General features: G+C 39.8%; 1 protein-coding gene across 1 annotated transcript; it reads left to right on the top strand.

The window, feature by feature from the left end:
• The first annotated feature begins 449 nt into the window (after positions 1 to 449).
• LOC139648585 (HERV-H LTR-associating protein 1) lies at positions 450 to 25,441 on the top strand. Its single transcript, XM_071524757.1, has 16 exons — positions 450 to 639; positions 3,272 to 3,376; positions 4,793 to 4,849; positions 5,770 to 5,850; positions 8,865 to 8,948; positions 11,091 to 11,174; positions 12,423 to 12,506; positions 12,855 to 12,911; positions 13,551 to 13,631; positions 16,167 to 16,224; positions 16,845 to 16,946; positions 17,236 to 17,330; positions 17,729 to 17,816; positions 21,396 to 21,554; positions 23,348 to 23,430; positions 25,398 to 25,441. The coding sequence occupies exons 1-16, from the start codon at positions 450 to 452 to the stop codon at positions 25,439 to 25,441; spliced, it is 1,452 nt and encodes a 483-aa protein (XP_071380858.1).
• Positions 25,442 to 25,919: the final 478 nt, after the last annotated feature.

Here is a 25,919-nt window from a genome sequence, read left to right as displayed (position 1 = left end):
AAACTGGTTTGAACAGAATATCAGAAATATATTTAGGTCCAGATTTCATAAAAGGATCCAGGTAGCAGTGATGGACGGACATTGTCTCAACTTTTATTTCGGTGCTGTTTTCACATCGTTTTCAACGTCAGTGCAGGCCGTCATATCGACATCTGTTCAACATGTAAATGTTTGCTGGGTTAGGTCGTCTTTTCTCTGAGTTCTTCATTCTTAGTGACTTAGATTAATTTGTATTTCTAAATGATTCATGCCTTTTATTTCCTTTCTGTCCATTTTGAATTATAAATATCGGCTAAAAGCATAAACCCTATGTTTCCCAAACCCTTTGGAACTGAGCATGAAAGCCTACAGGGGAACAAAACAAAGCCTAATTTGTACTTTTATGCTTTTGTTTCTACATTATTTTTTACTTCATTTTCTCTGTCTTGTTATAAATATAGGCTAAAAGCATGCACCCGCCGTCTGCCTTCTCCCTGGAGTGGCGGTTCCCAGGCCCTCGCCGGCCCGGTTTCCCTCTGCCAGCTCCTGCTGTCGGCCTCAGTCTGAGTCTGAATACCAAGGCGGCTGAAGTGCCCACCGATCCCTCGACATTAAAGACTCTCATTCACTCCTCTTGTTCACTGCTCTTCCCCGAGGCTCGTATGTCACACCGCCGGCTTATTACGGCCATTTACCGCCACTGCAAAAAATATCCTGCTGAACAAATTGGACTGTAGAGAGAGAAAAACACCATAAGACAATATTTACAGTCAGGAATTAAAACATTCACATTTAGTCAGATTCCTGAAATGTCCCATTGGCACCAAGGCATCAGATTTCAGGCCGCAGTGTGCTGAAATTGCTTTAAAGGTATTTGAGCACAACATCTAAAAGTAGTCTTTCCCAGGTCAATGCTACCCAGATTTCAAGATATTTCTACTTGTTGCAGTATTCCATTCTTTTGTGATCAAATGCTTTTATTGGTTTTTAATTGCTGGACAGGGTTAGGGTTAACTGGACAATCCGGCATGTACAAAAACAAACAATATGCCAACACCGGTACCCACCCCACCCATATGGACACCCAAACTGACACTAAGGGAAATGTGGATAATGAATAAACAAAAGAGAAAAGAGAGATAATGTGTTGTGGACGGTGAAAATTACGTTTCTCCACCCACCACACAAGGATTATGTGACAAAAGTACGAACTGAGCGCGCCAATTTGTCACATGAAAAGGTTAGAATGAAAACTTCTTGGCCCAAGTTGGGAATCGAACCCGGGTCATCGGAGTTAAATGTCTCTGCCCATCCCCCCCACGCCCAACACACACACACACACACACTTACTTTCCACCGCACTATTTCAATGTGAAACTACTTCTTGCTTCTAGTCATGTCTCCTCCACCTAATCCTTTCCTGCTGGGGAAACGCATTTCTCTCACTTTTCCTGCACAGAGATCGTTATTTGCATTTTAAGACTTTGTGCTCATTTCACAAAATTTTTGATTGATGCAGTGTGGAACTGACAAATCATGAGCTTGTTAACTCCTAAGAGGCAATAATGTATTGGTAGCTTTAAGAGGCAGCCAACTGATCTTTAACCAGCTGTTAAAGTAATAATCTGCAACATTTTCATATAAATAATTCACGTTTTGCTACTTTATGTATTGCCAGTTGATAGTCACACAACAGTGATCCAACCTATATCCAGTTGATTAAATCTTTTCCACTGTCTGTTCTAAACAGCCGGTGTCCTTAGCTTTTTCCTGGGAAAAAATCCTCTGCCACACAGGAAGTGATGCGTTTTACGTTTCTGGGTTGTTTGGAATAAACTGAAGAAGAAGAACTGGGTAGTTAGCATGAGCAGTGATAGCCACCATGGCTGAACAGAGAAATTCAAACTGCATTGACAGAAAATCCAAGCTCCGCCCACACTGTTTGATTGACAGGTGATCTGTGGGAAGAGCAGTGCAGAAACTCCACAGTGATGAGCACCACTTTAAATTGAATTCAGAATGATTGTTTAACAGATGGGGGGAAAATGATTAAATAATAATAATCTCACTTTATGCTTTGCACAAACAAAGCATAGGTGTACAGTGCCAAAACATGAGAGCAAAAGCCTATAACATTTTGAGTGCACAGAATGGGGAATTATTAATGTTAATTCAATGCTGGGCTTCAGGTTTAATTTCAGTAAAAATTCTTGTATGAATAAATGACATTTTTTGCAGTGTGTCCGGTGCAGTGGGTTAGGGATCAGTGGCCACGCTGCAGACAGACTGTGTTTTCTGCAGCTCAGTGAAGTGCCAGTCTGCTGCCAGGCTCGGCTGTCCTGCGGGGGGAAACAGGCGTCCTGACCCGGCTGGAGGTCTGCAGTCCACTGGGAGACCTTTGATGCTGCTGGGGGATTTGTGTGGCTGAATTTACAGTAGTATTCAAGGAGCAGGTAAGCTGTGTTTGGTTTCTCTCAGTGGTAGAAAACGGGTGAAAATAATGCAATCAAAACTAATCTGGTTTAGAGTTTGTGTCATGGACAAAAGAAGTGAGAAGAGATATAAAGAATGGATTTGACAAGTCAACATCAAAATCAGTGTTGCTGTGTTTGCAACATTTTGCTTTCTACTTTATCTTTCTTTCTTTCTTTCTTTCTTTCTTTCTTTCTTTCTTTCTTTGTCATATGTCATTTGCAAATTGTCACATGCAAACTGTGTTTTATGGTTTTGCCTTGTATATGAAATGTCCTATATAAATAAAGTTTACCTTGCCTACTTAGATCTCATGAAAAATTACTAGCTCTACTATTAATGCACAATAAAATTCAACACAAAATTGACAAAAAAAAAAACAAACTAAAAAAAAAACAAACACTGTAGTACTATGTCAGGATGTATTTCTTAAAAATCCAGTGGTAAAAGGCAGAGGTGTCCTCTATTCCCCCACTGCTGTGAATGTGGATCGTTATGTGCTGCAGTCCACAGGGGAGTAGAGCTCCATTGATTTGAATGGTAGGGACACATCTTGATGACATCATCGCATAGGGACCAGAAAATGCTTCACACACACACACGCACGCGCACACACACACACGCACGCACACGCACCAAGCACAAAACCCTTTGAAGCTATCCGGTGAAGGTGGAAGGTTTGCGTGCGACATCATCACACAGGGACAAGAAGACGATCTGACACAAACAACAACACAGTCGGTCACAGTCTGAGGCCGAGGGCTGAAAGGGGAAAAAGTGGATCCAGTTCAGTTTGTGACTGTGTGTTTTGTGGTTCCAGTGGGTTTCAGTGCCATGGCAGCCTCCTGGAGGTCCAGACAGCATCCTCCACTCTGCCTCATCATCTGTGCTGCTGCGGTTTTGATCCTCGTCCTCTTCAGCCAAGGTGAGTCACCTGCGGTTCCCTTCACTCTGTAACTTCCTGAGGTGTCATTCGATAAAGCCAAACACAATAATGACAAGTTCTTTGCCAAAACACTTACCTGAAGTTCATCACTGAGCACACTGCAAAAACTGACAGACTTATTAAGTTATTTTATCTTGTATCCAGACTTATCAATCTTATTTTAGGATTTGTTTTAGTGAAACCATCTTACTGCACTGGCAGATAATTTTACCGGTTTCAATAAAGTTGACTTTTTTTCAGGAGGATGTAACTTGTTTCAGGACATTTACTTGGTGAAAAAAAAAAAAAAAAGTGAAATTGCCTTGGAGAAAGTTTCTTGTTTCCAGATTTTCTTCAGTGTTTTATGATGCTTTATTTTAATATAAGCCATATTGACATGAATCAAGTGAAATTTATTGAAACCAGCAAGATTGTTTGCCAGTGCAGTGAGATCATTTGACTAAAAATATAATGAAATAAGCTTAATAGGTCTTGAAACAAGATAAAATGACTAGACACCGTCATTTTTTGCAGTGCATCTCTAAAATCTAGTGGATCCAGTGTGTACATTTTATACTCGTACTGTCCATTCTTTAAAAAGTACCACAATTTGTTTTCATTTTGTGCTATCAGTCATTTTTTCAAAATGTGGATTTCATTTCACTGTTAGAAAAATTTGTAACTATCGCGATACGTAGCACCATGTGTTTTATTTGTCAGGTGTCAGATTGGAGGCCGAGTGGAGGCGCGGGTTTGAATCCCACTTTTGATGAGCGGTGTTAGTTGGCAATTTACCAATTTTTCCAGACTTACTGGATATGCTGTGTAACTAATTTCATACAGGACATTAGCTACATTCATATTGCATTTTGAATATATTCTTATTTTTCAGTACGTTTTGACTTAGTTTTAGTTTTTTGTTTGCTACGACTCTTATTACCTCCGCCAGCAAAGTTATAAAGAGGTTGTTTTCACCTCTCTGTCTGTCTGTCTGTCTGTCTGTCTGTCTGTCAGCTAGATTTCTCAAAAAGTTAAGAATGGATTTGGCTGAAACTTGGCAAACAAATCTCTCTCGGTCGAAGGATCAGCTCATTAGATTTTGGTGCTCATCCAGATCTAGGATTTCCACCATTAGACGATTTTTAGCAAGCACAACTGTTATGCTGCGTTCAGGTGCTGGTGGGAAAGTCCAATATCCGGGATTTCATAGTCAGCGCGGCAGCGTTGCATTCAGGTGTTGCTTTGTGGGAAATTCAATCTAGAATCAAGAATTGTTCAGCATTGGCGGAGGTTTGCGCTCCTCTGAGTGACTTCTAGTTTAACATAATGTTTTGGAATGAACAAAAAAGGAAAAAATGTTACGACCTTTGCCCTGTGATGCAGCTGTAAATCTAATTAACACTAATTTCCCAACAGCTTTAAGACACAGAACCCAGGAAGAGAGGTACAGACGAGACGTCCTGGTCTCAACAGGTATTTCTCTGTCAAACTTCCTCTTTATGTTTGTTTTATTCGCATATTTCTGTGTGATGAGTGGATCACTTACTTTAGGTTCCATCGCTCAAAGCCCAAGAAAACTCTTAATCTTGATCTTAAGGTGTAGACAACAACTCATATTACATACAAAACTCCATCAACACAAAGGATGCATCAGGTTTGTCTCAGTCGCTGGTTTGTCTGCAGTACAGCTTATTAATTAATCAACATACTGTTCCTTTAACTATATTACCCTATGCATTTTATCTTGCTGTTGCTATATAAAGGATTAATTAACCTCAGTTGTTAACTTTGAAATTCCAAATTGCTGATGCTATATTAGATACTCACTAGGGTTCGACCAATATGGGTTTTAGAAGGCCGATACCAATGTTTCCATTGAAGCTTCAGATTTTTGTGTCAATATTCAAAATCTTAATTTTTTTTTCCATTTTCTTACCAAAAAACTCACCAGAATTTTCTTCTTATGGTGAAAAGCCTCTGAAACATTCAGAGCATCAAGGGACACTAAAACTCTCCACTGAAACCCAGACTGATGAAAGTGTTAGCAGCTCTTTTACAAATTTACAAAAACCATAAACATAAAATTGGCAAAGCAATAAAAATGTCATTGCAGGTTTTACAGATTGTCATGGAGGAAACTCCATCATATCAGAGGTGGATGACACTGACTCATATTATATATGTATTTCATAAAAGGCCAATATCAGCCCCATAACTCAGTCTAACCCTATGTTAATTAGATAACTGTATATACAGTATATTGGGTGATTCTTACATTTTTTACAGTACATCTTTTAATTATATGTCACATTTTGCTGATGCTGCTAATTCCATAAAAGATAATAACGATAGCATCAGCTCCCATTGACGTTTTTTCTGTTCTTATTTCCCAGAAATCCCAGCAGAGTACATCGACCCCGCTGCCATCGACCTCACTCCCCTGGTCAATACTTTAATAAATTCAAGCCAAGTCGGTACGTTGTCATAATATCATTCATCTGCAGATCAATTCTGAGCTGTAAATCTTCACTGGCCTCCTTCAAGTGTCTGTCATGATTCAGGTCTGTGTCTCATTTTACTGAGGCAGAGCAGCAGGTCAAACTGCAGGCAGAACGCGTATTTCAATAAAATGGCAGCTGTAAAAACTGTCTTTTCATGTGCGCTGAAACCTGCTGTGGTGACTTTTGGTAGAAGAGGCGGGAAAAACAGGCGAACCGGTTTTAAAAGTTTACATTTTATTGAAGTAAGAGCTTCCTGGTGGGATTGGCTATATGCTGAAATTAGCTGTGGACGCTCGCGATTCTGCAAAAGTGTGAAATCATGTTCTGCAAACATTGAACTGCCAGATTTCGGCAGCAATGTGATGTGACACACTGCCAAAAATTACAAGCTGTACAGTGATTTTATCTTGTCTCCAGACCTATCAGCCTATTTCATGATATTTTTAGTCAAATTCTCTCACTGCTTTGGCAGATAACCTGCTGGTTTCAGTAAATTTCACTTGCTTCATGCCAATATGACTTCTTTCAAGAAATCATCATAAAACAATGAAGAAAATTTGGAAACAAGAAACTTTCTCCAAGACAATTTCACTTTTACAAAGTAAATGTCCTGAAACAAGTTACATTCTCCTGAAAAAAAAAAATGTCAAATTTGTTGAAACCGGTAAAATGATCTGCCAGTGGAGTGAGATGATTTCACTAAAAAAATCCTATATAAATAAGCTTGATAAGTCTGGATACAAGATGAAATAACTGAACAAGTCTGTCAGTTTTGTAGTGCATTCTGTCCAACACAAAGAATGTGTTTCCATATCACACTAATAACCTGGTGACTGGGAATAATTTGATCGACACGTTTACATGCACTGTAGTAATGCGATAATGAGGAAAACCGCAATCTGTGCCTCAAAATCGATCTATTTACATGAGTTGGATTGCTCTCATTAAGGAAATGATGTAAGCATGTCACCATTTCTATATTTTCACCCATCTAGGAGATCTAGGAGAATGTTCATATTTTTCATTTCAGCGTTAAAAGAGTTTCCTCATCGGTTCAGAAGTGAGTTTTGCTGGTGTCCATGCTGTCAGGTGTTTCCTGCTTCCTGGACGTTGTTCTCCATCCAGTTACGTCTGTGCTCAAATGTAAAAAAAAGGAAAGAAATCAGACTAAGAGTAAACATGCACCGAGTAATTCAAAAGACTGGTGGGGGGGATTAAATCATAAATGATGTATAGAGTAATTAAAGAAGTCATCTTGATTGCTCCCGCTCATCAATGTTTCCAGAACTTTCTCAAATTAATTATTATATTCCACATTGTTGAATTGACTTAGTTTCGATTTCCTGCACATGCTCACTTGACTCGTAATGTCAGTGTTCCTGGATTAAAACTGTGTTAATGTTTTAATCCGTATCGATCTGAGCTGCTGAATAAACCGCTAATGAAGCATCGGTCCATCTGGTTCTGCCTCACTGACCCATCAGTCCTGCATACACTTCCTCCCTGCTGAGTAATAAATCCCCCATAATGCCTCAAAGAGACATATTCCTCTGGCTACGTTCACACTGCAGGCCTTCATATCTGATGTTTTTTATTTTTGTATGGATGACTGTTCATATCTGTTCTAGGATGTAAACCATATCTGATACCTATATGAACTGACAGTGATGTCGGAAAGACCCGTCTGGCGGATTAACGATAACAAAAATACGCCACATCAGTTTTTGTACCTCAGCTTCTCCTGCTGGTTTCCAATTTTCGTTTTCAGTGTCTGTCTTTGAGTTTTGACTGAACTGATGACTGACTCTCCCCAAAGTGTCTGTTTGGCTTTCTTGCCATCGTTGTGTCTCCATGCCAAAGATCCGGTCAGACTATGCACCAAAATGCGCAAAAATTTCCTTCGCCTCTCACTTGCATTGAAAACCGCGCAAAGAGCAAATAAAAAACCTATTGAAAATCCAACATGGCGGAGTCTTTAATCGTGGCAGAGTCACATCACCCAATCTAGGAGTAGATAGTACATTTATGCGCGTAATGACTTGATAGTTGTTTTGAGTTAGCCTAGCGATAGTAGCCAACTAACATGCTAGCAGCTAATAGCTAAATAGTGCCCTCCTCACATTTTTAAATGCGTTTCCTCTCATGCATGACATCACATCCTGTTTGGTCTCGAAGAGTGAAGCTAATTTGTCAGATGCAGCAAAGCCTTAATCCTGCTCGGCCAAGCTGATAAAATGATGATAAGACATGATGTAAGATTTTCTTATTGTCATGGCAACGCTGACACGTTCTGGTTGGAGCGTTCAAAGTTGCGCGTAGGTCTCATGCCTTAGGATCTGATTTTGCAACACATATCCATGTGGTTCAGATCGGAATAGAAATGTGACTCCATGCAGCTTTTTATTGTTCATACTGATGAGAATTATACATCAGATCTGAGTCACATGTGAGGGGAAAATCAGATTTGGACAGGTTGATCTGCAGTGTGAACGCAGCTTTAATGATTCTGCCAGGAGCAGCAACTCAACTCTCTGGATCTGAGAGAAATGACTTCACAGTTTATCTTGAGTTGATCTTTACACACAAATGTAGTTTCTGCCATTTGCCTTTGTGGTATTGAGTTAAACTGACTGAGTTTGAGTTTCCAGCAGAAGTACAGGATTACTTCACTACTTGTGTCAATGACATAAGAACACCTCACAAAAAAGTACTGAACTGATTGTCTGTCAGTATCAATTTTAAGATATGTAAAGGTTTCAAAACCGCAACATTTTGAAAGTATTGAAAACCTTCAAAATTTTGGATTCTTACAACGAAAACTTGTGGTACCAAAAAAAAAACGTGGTACCAAATTTGAAGTTTCAGAAACAGCACTGGTAAAAATGTCTAACAATAACCATCCCAGCCATACATTATCCTGGTATTACAAATATTCATTATCATAATATTGAGGTTTGATCTGCTCACACTGTCTCCTCCTGCTGCAGGCTCCCGCCAGCTCTTCTCCCTGCTGAGCGTCACGTCCCACAGCTCCCTGGCGCTGCACAAGCTCACCCTGCTGGTCTACAACAGTAAATACACACACCATACACACACCATACACACACCATACACACACCATACACACACCAGACACACATTATACACACTCCATACAACCATCTGCCTCCTCTAAAGCTGTCCAGCAAACATTTAGAACATTGAATACACTACCAGTCAAAGGTTTGGACCCACCTGATTTAATGTTCTATGTTTCTCATTCTCTTAAAGCCATTTTGATCTAAAGGTTTCTGCTTAAAAGCTTGAAATGTGTCTCTCAGACAAATATAAATAATGAAGTTGATGCCTATGTATGAATTTCTTTCCAAACCTTTCACTTTCCATCAAGGCAAAGGGCTTTACTATTATTCTAAAATGTGGAAAATAGTAAAAAAATAAAGAGAAATGCGTGTGTCCAAACTTTTAGTGAAGATTCTTTTAGTGAAGAATCAACACCAGACCCTGTGGCAGTACCTCCATCTAGTGGTTGGGAATTGTAACTGCATCTAAAAACATTAAACTCTCCTATTGCCTTAAACTGTGTATAAACCTATGCAAAAGTATTACAGGTACACAATAAGACCGACACTTGATTACTGTTTACTGTACTGTACTGTATTGAAATGTAATACGATTTGGGGCTGTAGGCAACTGAATGTACTAACAATGTACAAACATTAGAATTGCTTTTCCATGTGTTAATATGCAGGTTAATACAGTGGAATAAGACCATTGTAAAGTAAAATCTTCTTTTTTTCCCCATGAGACATAAAGGAGGAACGTGTTGGGCCTGTAAAACCTTCAAGGGCTTGTTTCAGAGATAAGACGTAAATAAAGTCTGGAACATTTAATATGAGTTTCAAGAATCTAGATTAAAATCTAATTTATTTCTGGTCGATGAAGTAGCTAAGACTAAGGTAAGCAAGCACTGATCAGACTGCTAAAACCCAAAAATAGATATACTTTATTGTGTATATCTATATATCAATATGTTGTTTTACTGGAACAGAAGTGAGCGTTTAAAACCAACAAAAGTATTAAAACAAAATTTGAGAAATTAAAGTCACTGATCAACCAACCACATCAAGTTAAAACCTAGCTGCCTCCTTGTAAATTTAATTCAGTCTGCATACATCACCGGCCATATTTCTTAAATTAAGATTAGACTACAGTGTGTTACTTTGACATTTTAAATTTTAATTGCTCATTTCTCTTCAGCAGACACTTGGGAAGAAGTTTCAGCATTTGTCCCTCAGGCTTTTTAAAATGGCTCGCTGGCATTTTCTCCCTTTCTCAGCAGCACCTTGAGGCTCGGAAAGCTGCAAGCCAAATGAAAGTTTTAAATATCAGTGAGTCGCTTTAAGCCTCGTCTGTGAAGGCAGCGTTGGTCCAAAAAAAAAAAAGGCCTTTTTAGGAGCGTCTGCCACTGACTGTTAGACCAGTGATGCTTTTCATATCAAGGACCCTAATTTAGTCCACATTAGAGCCACAGACCCCCATTTGACGAGATTTTGTCTTTCAAACCCAAATCTGAGAATATTTTTATTGTTAGATGATGATTTTGTCCAGAATTCCATGACTGTCTGTATTGCAGGTAGAGAGATAACAGAGAAACTATGATCAAAACAGTCATTCTGCTACATGCTCTAATTGTGTTAACTTCTTATAAATTAAATAATGGTGAAGTTTAATAATTCATCAGTTTGCTGGGGACCCCCTGGAACCCCCTCAAGGACCCCTGGTGGTCCCTGGACCCCATGTTGAGAACCACTGTCTTATATATAATGACAGTCAGTATTTTACTCAGGATCTGATGCACAGGAGCATTGCCTTGTGCTTGTACTCTATATTCTGTAAAATTTTCAATCCTGCAAGATGCTGCAAGTGTCTTTTGATTTGTGATTTATGACTTATTTATTTAAGGCACAGTGCATATTAATGAAATTAATTTTAATTTAGAAACCAAATGTAAATACGCTAATTTCCATCTGTTGTCCCTTGGCAGGTTGGTGTCACAGTTAAAATAGATGTCGCAGTTTAATGAATTTGAATCTACATAAAATAATTATAATATAACCTATTAACAAGATAGGAAGAGGGAAAAAATAGGGATAAAAAAAAAAATCTAATCATGTCCTGTCACCACTAATTCAGTGTTATTTTCTGTTTTGTAGTTTCCAGCTCCAGAAGAATAGAAAGCAACATGTTTCGGAGGAGATACTGCTACTGTGTCACTAATGAGACCAACGACCTGACAGGTAGGAAAATACAGATATTTGATCCCGTACTTTATAGTAAGCAAGTTTCTTTGTAAACTTTGTAAATGCTCTACATCGATCGATTTTGTCTCTTGGACCCAAATCTGCGAATATTTTTATTGTTAGATATGATTTTGTCTAGAATTCCTTGACTATCTGTATTGTAGGTAGAGAGATAACAGAGAAACTATGATCAGAACAGTCATTCCTCTACATTCTCTAATTGTGTTAACTTGTAAATTATATAATGCTGAAGTTTAACAATTCATCAATTTGCTGGGGACCCTTTGGAACCCCCTCAAGGACCCCTGGTGGTCCCCGGACCCCATGTTGAGAACCAATGCTCTATATCTTTACATATGTCATATGTAAATGTATATATAAGTCATTACTGTACTGTGCAAAAGTCCACCCTAGATTTTTTATACATATTTTGTTTTTATATCAGCCGATCTGCTGATATAACGACCAAACAGACTGATCTGAGTAATGTCTGGTGATGACTCACATCTCAGACGGTGTCTCATGGGAAGCTGAGGTCATCCACACAGGGCTTACAACTGTTTTCCCTGTGCAATATTTTATGTAGTAATGTATTTCCAGAGGTGGAAAGTAACTAAGTATATTTACTTGAATACTGTACTTAAGTACAATTTTGAGGTACTTGTACTTTACTTGAGTATTACCATTTTATGCTACTTTATACTTCTACTCCACTACATTTCAGAGGGAAATATTGTACTTTTTACTCCACTACCTTTATTTGATAACTTAAGTTACTAGTTACTTTGCAGATTCAGATTACTAATACAAAATATAATCAACTAATAAATTGTGATGTATTATTATAGATTACTGTAAGCTACCCAGCAGTATATAAAGTAGTGGAAATCAGCCCAAACTTTTCCAGCTGCAACATTAAAGTGATGCTTACACATTAATGCATCAATAATTATAATTCAATAATATAATATATACAGTATTATTCTGAAATGGGCCATTCTGCATAATGAGTACTTTTACTTTTGTTGCCTTAAGTACATTTTGATGCTAATACTTTTGTACTTTTACTTAAGTAACATTTTGAATGCAGGACTTTTACTTGTAACAGAGTATTTTTATACTGTGGTATTTCTACTTTTACTTAAGTAAAAGATCTGAATACTTCTTCCACCACTGTGTATTTCCAACACTAGAAGCCAAAAAAAAAACATGGTTTCAAATCTGTTTCATTGGATTTTTCACCAGACTTTACTGCCATACTGCTGGATGTGATGGGCAACTCAACAAGTTATCTGCAGGAACTTTTCAAATCTGCTTCCATATTATCAGGTACAGTGGACTGGACTCACAAACTGGAATCAAAACCTCTAAAATGTGCCATAGATGTACACGTGCAACTGTACTGTATTGTTGATAAGGTACAGCCAACTGTCTGGTCTCTCTTTATGCCTGTAAGCATTACAAAGTTATTTATTCTACAATTTTAGTGTCTTGAGAGCTACAGTATGTATAAGTCAACATGGCTAACATTATGACAGAACAAAATTGTTTAAGTTGCACTTGGCATCTCCATGTGTAGCTTCATACTGTCTGTTATATGATATCTGTTTTATTCCTTGGTTTTCAGGCTGTTCCTGACAGTGTTAAATACTTATGTCGTCTCTCTCTTTATCTCAGTAAGCCAGAGGAACAATTCAGACTGTATATTCATCTGTGTGATGGCGGGCCAAATGCGTAAGTACAGCTGGTCCAAAGTGGATCTGTGTTTTTACAGTGTGATTTCCCATCAAAGTTCAAATAAAACCACCTCTTAAAAACTATTTTTACCCCGAAAATATTTAGATGTTAATAGATATTGAAGCGACGGCCTGCATTGACACTGAAAACCAGTGTGTACATTTAGCAACAAAATGAAAGTTGAGACAACGTCCATAGTCGTCCAGAGCTGCTGCCTGCATCGTTTTGTGAAATCAGAACCTAAATATCTTTCTGATATCAGTTCAAGATGTTTTGTGTGTCATATTGTGAAAGTTATGTGCTCATTTGGGTTGATGTTGAACTTGGCTTCCTCCTGCACGTCACCGTCCATAAATTCCTTGCTGGGTAGAGACTAGATTTTATATAATTTTGACCTATTTTACTGTTGTTGCATTGGCCTGTTTTATTCTTCTGTAACACTGTCTTTAATTCATGTTCGCCATTTTTATTATTTATCTTAATGGCTTTTATTTTTTACTGTTTTATTGTCTGTAAGGCACTTCGCAACTCTGTGAAAGTGCTACATAAATGAAGTTTGTTATTATTGTCATTTAGGAAGACAGAGACAACGGTAAAGAGTCAGTTTGTGAATGTGGTTTTGTCTGTTTTGTGCAGAGAGAGACCTTCCTCAGCTGTGGGAGGTCGACTCCATCACTCCACTCTTCAACCAGACGATCATAGAAGGCCCACACAGAGGTTCGTCTCCAACACTCACACTTTTACACACTACTGATTACTGACAGGTTGGCCTAGTGCTTGTAACAGTCAGAAATAGGCCTACTGTCTTTTGGAACATTGTTTCGTTGCAGTGACAGGTTACTGGGTGGCGCTCCTTGTTTTACTGAGACAGAGATATAACAACAGGTATTATTAGTTACGATTATTAGTAACGATTTGGTACGTGTTACACTATATTAATCTACACATGTACACTGCCCGTCAAAAATTTGGGGGCACCACATTTTTTTATTTTCCACATTTTAGAATAATCGTAAAGACATCCAAATGATGAAATATCACAAATGGAATTATGCGGCGACCAAAAAAGTGTTAAACAAATTAAAACTATCTTATATTTTAGATTCTTTAAAGTAGCCGCCCTTTGCCTTGATGGAAAGGCAAAGGCTTTGGAAAGAAATTCATACATAGGATCAACTTCACTATTTATATTTGTCTAAGAAACTTATTTCAAACATTTAAAGCTTCTGGCACAGAGGTTGCAGTGCGGTATTTTCGGCAGCCAGGTTTAAAAAGGAAGCAATGCCACAACTCTGCAAAGTCTGTCAAAGTCTCCGATCCTCAAAGCTAGTCTTCTTCTCTCTTGAGATCCAGCATCCACAGGAAAGAAATCCTCTCAGAGAACAAGCCCACAAGCTGTGCTACGTGTTAGCTCACTTTGATGAGCAATTACACAAGAATCCAGGTTTAAGATAGCTGACCTCATGTTTCAACAATAGAGCCAAAAGCCAGGGGAAAAACTACAAAGCTTTCCATGTATGACTTCAAAGCGATTGGACCCTGTGCATCAGTTGAAAAAGTTGTGGACTCAAGTCTGGTTGTGACTCTTAAGTTCCAGTTAAGTTTTCAAAGCTGACATCCAGAGGAAAGAAAAGCACTCAGAGAAGACTGTTGTATTCTGTCACAGCGTGTCTTAGTACAGGATATGTTACCTTAATCTGTGGGAGCCTGGCTTAATGGGATCAGCAAACTAGTCAGAAGTCAGCAGATTGTATGTTTAAGTCCCCTAGAGGAAAATGTTTAGTTTGAGATCCAGCACTAAGATGAGAATGCTAAGCAAGCTAAGCTACGCTAGAGTTTCAATCAGTAGCTCAGAGGAATAAATTATCCTTTGAGATTGTAGTTGAAAACCCCACGTCTAACCCATTTTTTTTTTTTTCTCTCTTTTTGAGAGCCACTATCGAGAGACATTCAGAAAACAAGTTCAGAAGCTGAGCCTACTGAGATAAGTAGAGACACAAAGTTGCTCAGGTTCTGCCTTTGATAGCAGCCGGCATCTAGTGGAAAGATTGAAAAGTTCTCAGGAAACAAGCACAGAATCCAAATGACCCAGAGGCTCAAAGTGCTAGACAGCTGTCTACACCTTTTGTTGTTCTGGGTTCAAGGGTTAGTTGCTGATGTTCTGCCTTTGACACCAACCAACATCTAGAGGAAAGACTGAAAAGCTCTGAGGAAACAACACTGAAGCAATATGACCCAGTGGCTCAAAGTGCTAGATAGCTGTTTATGCATTTCGATGTTCTGGGTTCAAGGGTTAGGTCCACTTTCCATTCTTAGGTTGCAATAAATTCTGAAAAGCAACATACCAAACAAAGACAGAAAAGCTCTGAGAAAGACCTCTTTAAAGCAGTATGACCCAGTGGCTCAAAGAGCTGCACAGCAACTTGAAAGTCTTGAGGTTGTGGGCTCAAGGTTCAGGCCCTGCTTCAACTCTTTGGTTCACAAGAAACTTTTTAATGGCAACATCTCAGGTAAAGACTGAAAAGCTCTGAGAGAAAGCTTTGAAGCAGAATGACCCAGTGGATCAAGGCTCTGGACAGGTACATGAAGGTTTTGAGGTTTTAGGTTCAAGCCTGAGTAAGTTTTGAAAGCCGACACCCAGAGGAAAGACTGAAAAGCTCTCAGAGAAGAGCTTTGAGTATGAAACAGACCTGGTGGTGTGACAGTTTTCTCAACACAGACACTGGAAGCTTCTGTGGATGTAGGGTGGTTGGTTCAATTCCCAATTGCTCTCCTCAGAATGTGTTTTATTAAATACACATGGTGAAAATAAAACATTTTAACTAAACGTGGTCTTTGCCAGATCTTGACAATGTTGGGTTGAAGAAATATACAGTCACTAGTTTATTTCAGAAAACATAATTTGGAAACAGCAAAACAGTGAGTGGGCATCCCTTCCTTTCTATGTGAAGAGATTTAGCATGTGGGTGAACCCTCTTTTGAAATGCAGAAATAGTTGCTGCTTAGATTTTCCAAGTAAATAAATTATTTTGTCCCTCTCTCTCCCTCTCGCTTACCTTTTATCTGTCTTTCCTTTTCAAGTAGGTAATATCTCATCTCACAAAGTACCTCTTGGTGAGTAAGTAAGCAGAAGCATAAAAAGCTCATTGAACCATCTGTTGTAATCTTCAAGACACTAACGCGCCATTCCCCTTTTCCAAATATCTATTTTAAAACTCAGGATGGGACCAACTGCCCACGAATGTGAGTCAGATCTCGCCATCTGGGATGAGCGCCATGCAAACCAGCAGAGTCCAACCGACTGCACATGGTGAGTCGCAATGGGTGGCCAGTGTTCAAGTTTGGTTCATTTGACTAAAGCCTAGACACTACTGTTCAAACTGACATTTGCAATATAGGCAATTAGCTGCTAATATTTTGTGAGTTACAATGAGTGCAATAGTAGATTAAGTTTAAAGAAGTTCCTGGATAATCAGTAATACCTATGGTTCAGACATTTTTTGAATAATAACATAAAATAACGCTGAAATTTTTTTTATTAAAACCATCAAGAAACACCATCACATCCATGACCGAGCAATCAAAGGCACCAAATAGTCTCTGTCTGTGACGTTTATTGCATTCAGTCTGTCCTTTTAGTCCTATAGTGAAATTGTTCCCTTGCATCTTTAATTGATTAGCTGAAGAATAGAGTGCACAGCACCCATGTGGTCGAGCAGTTCATGTGGTGTTTGAGTCTATCATGCTGAGGGCAGAGAACAGAGAGGTTTGGTGGTTTTGGTTGGCTGATCTCTGATCTTGCAGTGTGGCCACTCAACCCAGCGTGACGCCAGCAGAGCGAACCTTTGAAGCTGGGCTTTTTTGTAGAGTATAAAACAAATGTCAGATATGGTTTTCTAAAGGCAACGTTTTCTGTATTTGTTTCATCAGTTTCATCTACAACTGTGCATGGAACAGCTACAACAACACCATCGACCACCGCTGCCCAGCCAGTAGCAACAACTCATCGATCTACAACCTTCAAACCGCTGAGTAGAACTACAGCCCGATGGACAGCAGACAGACCGGCTACAGCAGCTCAGACACAAACAACAGGCCACATGCCCACAACCGCAAAACTAAGGACATCAACTATTTTTCAACTAATCACAACCCCAACTCAACCCAGTGCAACCACACACCAACCAATCACAACTGTGCCAATTAGTACTGCTGTACCACCAACCACAGTTACAGTCCCATCAACTACAACAACCCAACCGACCACAATTACACCAACCACGATGTCAACTAAACTCACCACATTTATACCAACCACTAGTTCAACCCAACTGACTACAACCAGGCTGACACGCCATCCAACTACAAGTACAAGCCAACCAACTACAAGAACAAGCCAACCAACTACAAGAACAAGCCAACCAACTACAAGAACAAGCCAACCAACTACAAGAACAAGCCAACATACTACAAGGACAAGCCAACCAACTACAAGAACAAGCCAACATACTACAAGGACAAGCCAACATACCACAAGTTCAAGCCAACATACCACAAGTAGAAGCCAACATACTACTAGAACAAGCCAACATACTACAAGAACAAGCCAACATACCACAAGTTCAAGCCAACATACCACAAGTAGAAGCCAACATACTACTAGAACAAGCCAACATACTACAAGAACAAGCCAACATACCACAAGTTCAAGCCGACATACCACAAGTACAAGCCAAAAGGCAACAGCTACAGCCCAACCAACAACTACTGCAGTTCATCCCTCAACACTTTCCCCCATCCATCCTACGGTCCAGCCTGCTGTGGCTGGCTGGACCGCAGGGCCTTTGAGCACGAGAACTCCAACCACAACAGCCACCAGGACTGTGGTCACAGAGAAACCAGGTAATGATCTACAATTTTATCAGGGAGGTAGGGATTGAATCATTATTTTATTTTACTTGTATAGAGACATTGCTGCTGCATCACAAATCTCCTAACAGCCATATCTGGCGTCATCACAGGAGTCTAATGGAGAACTGTCTGTAAGCAAAATAATGGCTAGATATAACAGCTCGAGCTTCATTGCAGCTTCATTGCATCAGAATCTACTTCAACAAATACAGAAATGCATGATAGAGTAACCCTTGAAAGTAGAAATAGTTAGTGTTGGACGTAGTTAAAGCCAATCATTTTACACCCGTATTCATTTTCACATTAGACTGAAAGGGGGCGGGATCCAGAATCCGTTTGGGCCAAAAAATGATGTCATGCTTGAGAGATACTGTTGTAACTTGAGAAGAGTCAGCTCAGCTAACCTGAACAAACAGCTGGTTTTGGATTTGCAAGATAGCAAACTAGCCAGCAGGCTAATTTAGTAAAACAACCAATGTTAATACTAACATGCAGCTAGCCTACTAGCCACTATTAACGCTACATAAGTTAGCTAGTGTGCTAATCAGATGTGGCTACAACAAAACAGTGATGGCTCACAAACCAGATGCTATGGTTAGCTAGCTAACAAGCTGATATTAAATAAAATGTTGACTTTAAATAAATGTTAAATACAATATTCCAAAAAGCTCACATTACTTTAAAGAGGAACTAAACCCCAAACCCAAATCTGTGTAAAGCCTGACATAATGGTAAAAAGCATGCTACTGAAATGACCATCTGCTATTGGCTGATCTTTGGTACCAGGTGATGCTCTGGGTTCTCTGCTAATTTTAACCACTGGAGGGCGAACTGAGCCAGCAGCTTTACTGAAATAAACACTGAGCCCGGTTTACTGAGATAAATATGGCATCAGCACATTTGTGCTCAAATGTTGACAACATGACTGGCATTTGTTGTATTTCATAACTACATATTACTAAATACCAGTTTACAAAAAAAAAAAAGTGTTTTAGTGTGGATTTACTCTTACTACTATCAGGATTAAACAAAATGATTTTCTGGTTTGGTGGGAAAGCAAGAGGAAATGCTTTCTGATACCAGGTAGCTCATATGAAACTGCTGCTATGTTCCCACTGTAATTACCTCAATTTCATCAAGTGTCTCTTGAAACACTCTGGAGTAGGTTTAGGTGTTAATGAATTGATAGACTTCTACTGTATTAAAATATCATTGACAAGACATCTAATAGAATTTTTGGATTCAGGACAAATAATTAGAGCCATTTGTTAAATGATCACTGTAGATAGTTAACTGCCGCCTTTGCTCTGCTATGCTGGAGCAGTTTGACTTGGCTCCTGACTCTGCTGACCTGGCCATAGAAAACAACTGTAATCATATCAGCTCTGTTCAATGTAATTTCTGGAGAAACCACGGGTAGTGATTCAATTTTAGCCTGGGGAAAGGTGTGGTGTGTGTGTGTGTGTGTGTGTGTGTGTGTTAGAAGCACAGGAGGGGGAGAGAGCCATGCAGCAGACTGAGATAGTAACCATGGTAACCCAGTCACAGCCCCCTTATGTGAAAGCTTTGATGGTTTTGAGCTGCAAAGGTTAAAAGCAAATTAAGGCCATATATTCTCTATTTATCTGTCTTCTACATGATGGCTGGCCCGTTAGGAGGCTGCTCTCAGCAGGGAGTGGGGATTTGTTTAAAAAAAAAAATGGAACAGAGGTACAAAGGCAAACAGCAATACAGACAGTGTGTATAAGGTCAAATTGGGTTTCTTAAATAGAAAGGTAAAATCGTGGTGTAATTGTTGAAGAGTTTGAAAATTAAGTGAAGGATCTATTCATCTAATCAAATATATATACATAAATTTAGCAAATGGATTAATAATAGATGATATGATTATATGTATGTTTTTCACCCAATTCCAATTGACTTCATTGGTTAAATTGCATGGAAAGAACATTAACAAACATTATGTTAATATGTCATGTAATTATCATATTTTCAAAATGTTCAGAGAATGTCACCTTTTGACTCCATCTCAAGGTCAATGTTACAATATAGGTAAGCTGTCTCTTGCCCTCCAATATTAAGACATTCTAAAATTCATATACATACTAATTATCCTTGTATGAATGAATCAGCAGGACAGTATTTGATTTATTCCCATTTTCTCATTCAAAGGATGTGTTAAAGTCGATGTAGGAAAATGATGAATGCATCACATTAAATGACCTTAAGAAACAACTCAGGAATGTGTACATTTATCATTTCCCCAAATTGACCCCAACGTACTGCAGTGCTGCAGTGACCAAGACAGCCAGCAGATGGCAGTGACGTCACACTGCTGAAACACTGCAGCTCACCCTGCGAGTTCTGCCTGGCAACAAACAGAAGGCTTGGGCATACTGTGCAATTTGTCATTGAGTCATTAGTGTGCGGTGCAAATGGGCAGTTCTTCACGCACAACTGCACACTGGTGGCATCTCTGCACAGTATGTCATGTCTGTGTTGTCTGTGTTGATATTCATGGCTGGTCAGTGATGTTTCTCACACACACCATTGGTAATAACCTTTGTTTCAGGTTGCGCAAATTGCTAATCCATGCTGGTTGTGTGCGCACTTCATTTTTCATGTCCGAGTTAAATGCCAGTGTCGCTGCTTTTGTGTCATCTTTTGTTAAATTGGAAATAGCTGCACATTTACATGATAATTTGGGGGCGGGTGAATCTGCCACCTGCTGTGCTGTGATTATAATCACCCTGAATTAACAGCAGTGAGTTGTGTGAGGGGAAAAAAGCAATTTGGAGGTGAGGATAAAGACCAGCTTCCTCCTCTGGGAGACACACAGGAGCAAATGACCAGCAGCCATGAGCCAAATGCCGCTCAATTTCTGCTTAAACTGTAGCAGCCACTTTGGCAGGTAACCAACCATCATTTGGAGGTCTTCTTCTATAAAAAAAAAACTTTATGGCTAAATAGTTAAATAGTGAAAGTGGCTGGTGAAGTTGCAGCTAGTGGACAGAAAAGTTTCCTGCCCTGGCTACAACCACAAGATAGGGATTACAGCATGGGGAAGTATATGACTGAAATCCTTATTTGAATATGTATTTTTATGGTAATTAGGGACCCGCGTACCTGCAATGCATAAATTATGATTAGAATGCATTACCACCAGTAAATCCTGTGATGGGAATTTAAGTACAGAAAATGACTTTATGCAAAATTAATAGACTGAAGGAATTTGAAAGATGTGTGTTGTGAAGCTAAGATGTTGCTGTCAGAAATTATGATTTATTCTATCCGTAAAATTTCCAAAGCGTTACACCACTGTGAGTTTTTGGAGGTTAATCACCATGACTTTCCCTTACGATTTCACCTACAAATATACCTGTATAACTAGGCTATCTTTTTCATTTTAAATAACTTCTTAATTCCTTTGGATTTATGTTTCACAGATTATGTGTCTGTCTGCCTGTGTGAAAGTTTAATCACTGTGCAACAACAGGCAGCCGATCTTAAGAGAGATGTTCACCACAAAAAGTGCTTGTTTATGACTAAAGCGTCCTCCTCTGTGTTGAGAGGCTGTCCTTGGAGGAAGCCGGAGCTGAGTGACGGCTCCGTCAGCAGCAGCAGCACCACAGTCAGCGCTCACAAGCTGCAGCCCTGCGTCCTCGAGCTCTGCAAGTTCTTCTCCCAGTGCCTCTGCCGGCCCTACAGCTACAAGACACGAATGAAAAGGTACTGCGTCCCCACCAGGCATTCACACTTTACATTTCAACATTTGGCTGACACTCAGGCAGATTGGAGTTTCAGCTCTACACATATTTCTCAGAGGCAGAAATAATCTCATTGGTTGAGTTAAACCTCAGTGGGTGGAGCCAAAGAACCATATTTTTCTTTTGGAGTGCAAGTTTGCTAACTGGCAAACTTAAATGACAGAAAAGGAACTGTTGTCAAAATATAAATAAAAAACATGAATGGCAATGGATACTCTTTTCATTCTTCTTACATTCATTCCTGACCTTGGTATTCATAAGAGTTGTTCCGATACCAGTATCGGAAAAGCCTCTGATTCAGCCTAAAATGTTGGATCGGGTATCGGCGAGTACGCAAGTCTATGCACTGATCTGATATCATGTAATTTATTAGCCCTGAAAAAAAAACAATTTTAAAGTAGTTTCACTCAGATAAAACGGCCATTTTCCCGGAAATCTATACTTATATACTAAATTTATACTGTTACTGTACTATTTAAAATTTTAAATGTCTTTTATTTTACTAAATTGTGGCTGCATTTTAACAGTTTTTTCAAGGAATTGTTATTTATTCCTAGATTTATTTATTTATGTTCTTTTTCAGTTATGACTGACTTTCAACCTGTATTTGTTCATGTTTTACAAAGGGTTTAAACTGAGCCAGGCCATACAACAATGATAGCAATCATATCACATTCATACAGGGTTAGTAGTATACAGCTGTTAAATAATAATAATAATATATATATTTGTTTTAACGCACTGGTATCGGATCGGTACTTGGTATCGGCCGATCCGCAAGGTCAGGTATCGGAATCAGTATCGGGAAGGAAAAAATGGTATCGGAGCATCTCTAGTATTCATGATGCTGAAGCTCAGCATCTAGCTAACTAGCTTAGCTAGATAGCTATAGGCTAGTATGGCTAGTTTGAACTTGAATCTCAGCTAGCTAACTAGCTAACCTAGATAACTTTGTATGGTAGATTGTATTTTTTCAGTTAGCAGCAGAGCGTTAGGCTTCATAATATTAGCTTCCTCCTCTCTTACCTCTTATCTTTTCTCTTACCTCTTGTCTCTTTTTCACTGGGCTTCAGTCTAATGTTAAACTGTGGTTCTTTGGCTCTGCCCACTGAGGTTTAACTCAACCAATCATATTATTTCTGCCTCCAGAGCACCTCTGTCTCAGAGAAATGATTGTATAACTAAAACTTAAATGTGCTACACTTTTACCCAGAGAAACGTACAATGGGTGAAAAAGTAGAGGTTCAGTGTCGTGCTCAAAGACAGTTCGACACATGGGCGTGCTTTACATTGCAGCTTTTTGTGTGTGTGTGTGTGTGTGTGTGTGTGTATGTGTGTGTTTGTGGGGGGTGGGGGGGTTGAGCCTGTGACCATGTACAGCCAATCAGAAAATGCGCTTCAGTGAAACTCAACTGTGGTTCACAAAACACAGAGCAAGGAAAACTACAGAACAGGCATCTGAGGCAGAAATGATTGGAGGGACAATTCATCCTTCACCTGATACTGAGAAGACTGCCTCCCCCAAATCTCCCCTGATGCTTTGACAGGACACATGGCATTTGATTGACATGGTGTTACCTTTCTGCTACAAGATGATCTCCCTAACCTCTAGACCACCCTGAAGTCCATCATGAAGACCGTGTGCCTCATTTATAAACGGTTCTCACTCGAGACCCGGGTGCTAAAAGCCAAACCTGATCCGAAGTCACGATTTAAAAGGTTATCTTGATGCAGTGGTTTTCTTTATTCTTGCAGATACTGCGATGACAGCCACCTCTGGTATGAAAAACACACTTCTGAGGTCTGCCGGAGGGTCAGAAGAGTCTCCTTCTCAAGAAGTAAGTCGACTAGAGGAAGGTACAATCAATAACAGCTGAGGTGAGGAACTTAGCCGCTCCGAAAGCACTGTCAAAGTAAATCCACATCACCTGCCAAGCAGTCTTTACGCTGGAGTCTTTCCATTTTTTGAAGTGAACCCTTACTGAGGCTTCACAGATCAATGAGCTTTCTGAGAGCCTCGGGCTTCAGTCTGCAAGACAATCCACTGCAGTCGTAATTTGGTTGAGAGCCGCACAACCAAGGACAGCCAAAACATTGCATCACTGCGTCCCAGACCTTGGTCGAATAGTGTTTCCAAATAATTCTTAGCGGTTTGTTTTGTACGTGGAGGGAGTGCCAAATGGATGGAGTTTATAGGAGAAATTCAGGTCGCATCTGGGAAGCTGTCAGTCATACAGAAGTGTATTAAATGTGCAACACTGTGGATCTTGGAGGTAGTTGCAGACTAAATGCAACTTGTTTTCCCGGCAAGATTGCAGCAAATGATATGAATTTAAATGAGAAGAGAATGAGAGAGAAAGAGGAGAATCATTGGTCAGTGTGAACTCTTGATCTGAACGGCAAACATCAAAAAACAAATAATTGCACAGGCTATACATGCATTCCTCAATGCCCTACACAGTCTAATTTGTTGTTGAAATACCTTTAAAGGCATTAAAAGGAGTTTCAAACAAATCAAGGAAGGGCTCCATCTCCATGTTTTTTAAAGAGGAAGAGGTGTTTGCACTTGTGCCATAAAATGTGCTTCGGGAAAACTCAACCTTGCTCCTCAAAATATAAGTATGTACAACATGCAGTCGTCCGAGGGAGAAATAATTGGGGGAGGGCGCACAAGTCATCGTTCACCTAATACAGAGGGTGACTTGTCACCCCGTCTCCCCTCAGTCTCTGGGTCTGACCTCATTAGAGCAGCGTCTCCCCAGCAGCCGCTGAGCTCCAGCACCCAAACCTCCAAACTAATGGGCACCGGGTCGGAAGAGACGCCTCTCACCGAGTTTGACACAATATCATCCAGAGCAGATCCGACCACACAGCCAGGCTGGGACTCACATGGAGCCATATGAGTCCTCCCTCCGGCCATAATTAGCCCTTTATATGTATTTTTAGATTTGATTTTGTTTGAGAAGATCACCGCACTCACGACTATTGAATGCGCTAAGGTGCCAGAACACCGAAGAACAGTATTAAGGAAGAAGGTTCTGCACACTTAGATCCATGCAAGTTTCTTTAATGAATCAAGTGCCAAGCTTTCGGTCACAAGACCTTCATCAGGGCAAAGCAGCCTTCACAATGAACTAGGTCCATATATGATCATCAATGCAATCAGCTGTATAGATAACACCTGTGCTGTATTGCTCTTGCTCAGATGGGAAGTGTAGTTCAGCAGATACTTAGTGTGTAATCCTCTCTAGATGCACACAAGAAAATACATACAGTAACTAGATGGAACACAAGAGGATGTATAATCCGCATCACAAGTGCGAACACTCAACAAGCACAGTGTGCAAAAAAAATGACAAACAACCAGAAAATAGAGAAAAAAAATATATATTACTTAACATATATATATTTAAGGGGTAAAGGCTTTTATGACGGCCTTCCTGATGTCTGTGCAGTTCCTAAAGCCCTAGGTTATCAGATAAACCGATGAAATCTCACAAAAACTCCACATTATAACATGACACTCATGTCAAAATCGACATTTAAACCCATAGGATATAAGGAGCCCAGTGTGTGATTTGATTTTGTTACCATTTTATTTGAAATTTACATAAATAGCAGTGAAAGAAAACTTGAAAGGGTGAGTGTGCAGGCGAGGCTGAAGCCCATAAGGTTTATTATAGGTCTTCACCTTGACAATAAAAGACAGTACAGACAATGTCTATTGACAGTGTTTAATGATTGGGTTTACAGCATTTAATTACAATCCCCCCCCTGTCCCCCCTCCCTCCCTCCCTCCTCACAGACCTGAAACAGAGATGCCTTGCGAGGATGTGCAATAAACTGTGACCGAAACAGAGAGACAGCAGCAGGATCCAAACACAAAGAGCTGTTCATCGCAGCAGGATGAGACAGAACGTGATCCACAGGACAACCGGCTCCACACAGGTCCTCCACCCAGGTCCTCCACACAGGTCCTCCACCCAGGTCCTCCACCCAGGTCCTCCACACAAGTCCTCCACACAGGTCCTCCAACCGCAGGTCTGCACACACTGGAACCTGCCTGCTGTCCAGCTCCATGAACCTCAGTCTTTAGCACTTTTTGAATGAAGTAGGTTTGTCCCGCCTACATCGACCATCCAATCAGGTTTGTCGGACGGTATCTGTCCGAATTAACTGCTGGTGGATAGACTTGACCAGACCGATATATATATATATAACCTTTATTTAACAACGAAGTCACATTGAGATTAAAACCTCTTTTACAAGTGAGACCTAGCCAAGACAGGGTCAAACAGCAGCATCATAACAGGACAACAACATCAAA

This window comes from Centroberyx affinis, unplaced genomic scaffold (genome assembly GCF_046629955.1).
Source record: "Centroberyx affinis isolate AG114_WGS23_722 - 3 ecotype Tasmania unplaced genomic scaffold, CSIRO-AGI_Caff_v1 ptg001230l_1, whole genome shotgun sequence".
Classification (NCBI taxonomy): domain Eukaryota; kingdom Metazoa; phylum Chordata; class Actinopteri; order Beryciformes; family Berycidae; genus Centroberyx; species Centroberyx affinis.
This window is presented reverse-complemented; position numbering and strand designations above follow the sequence as displayed.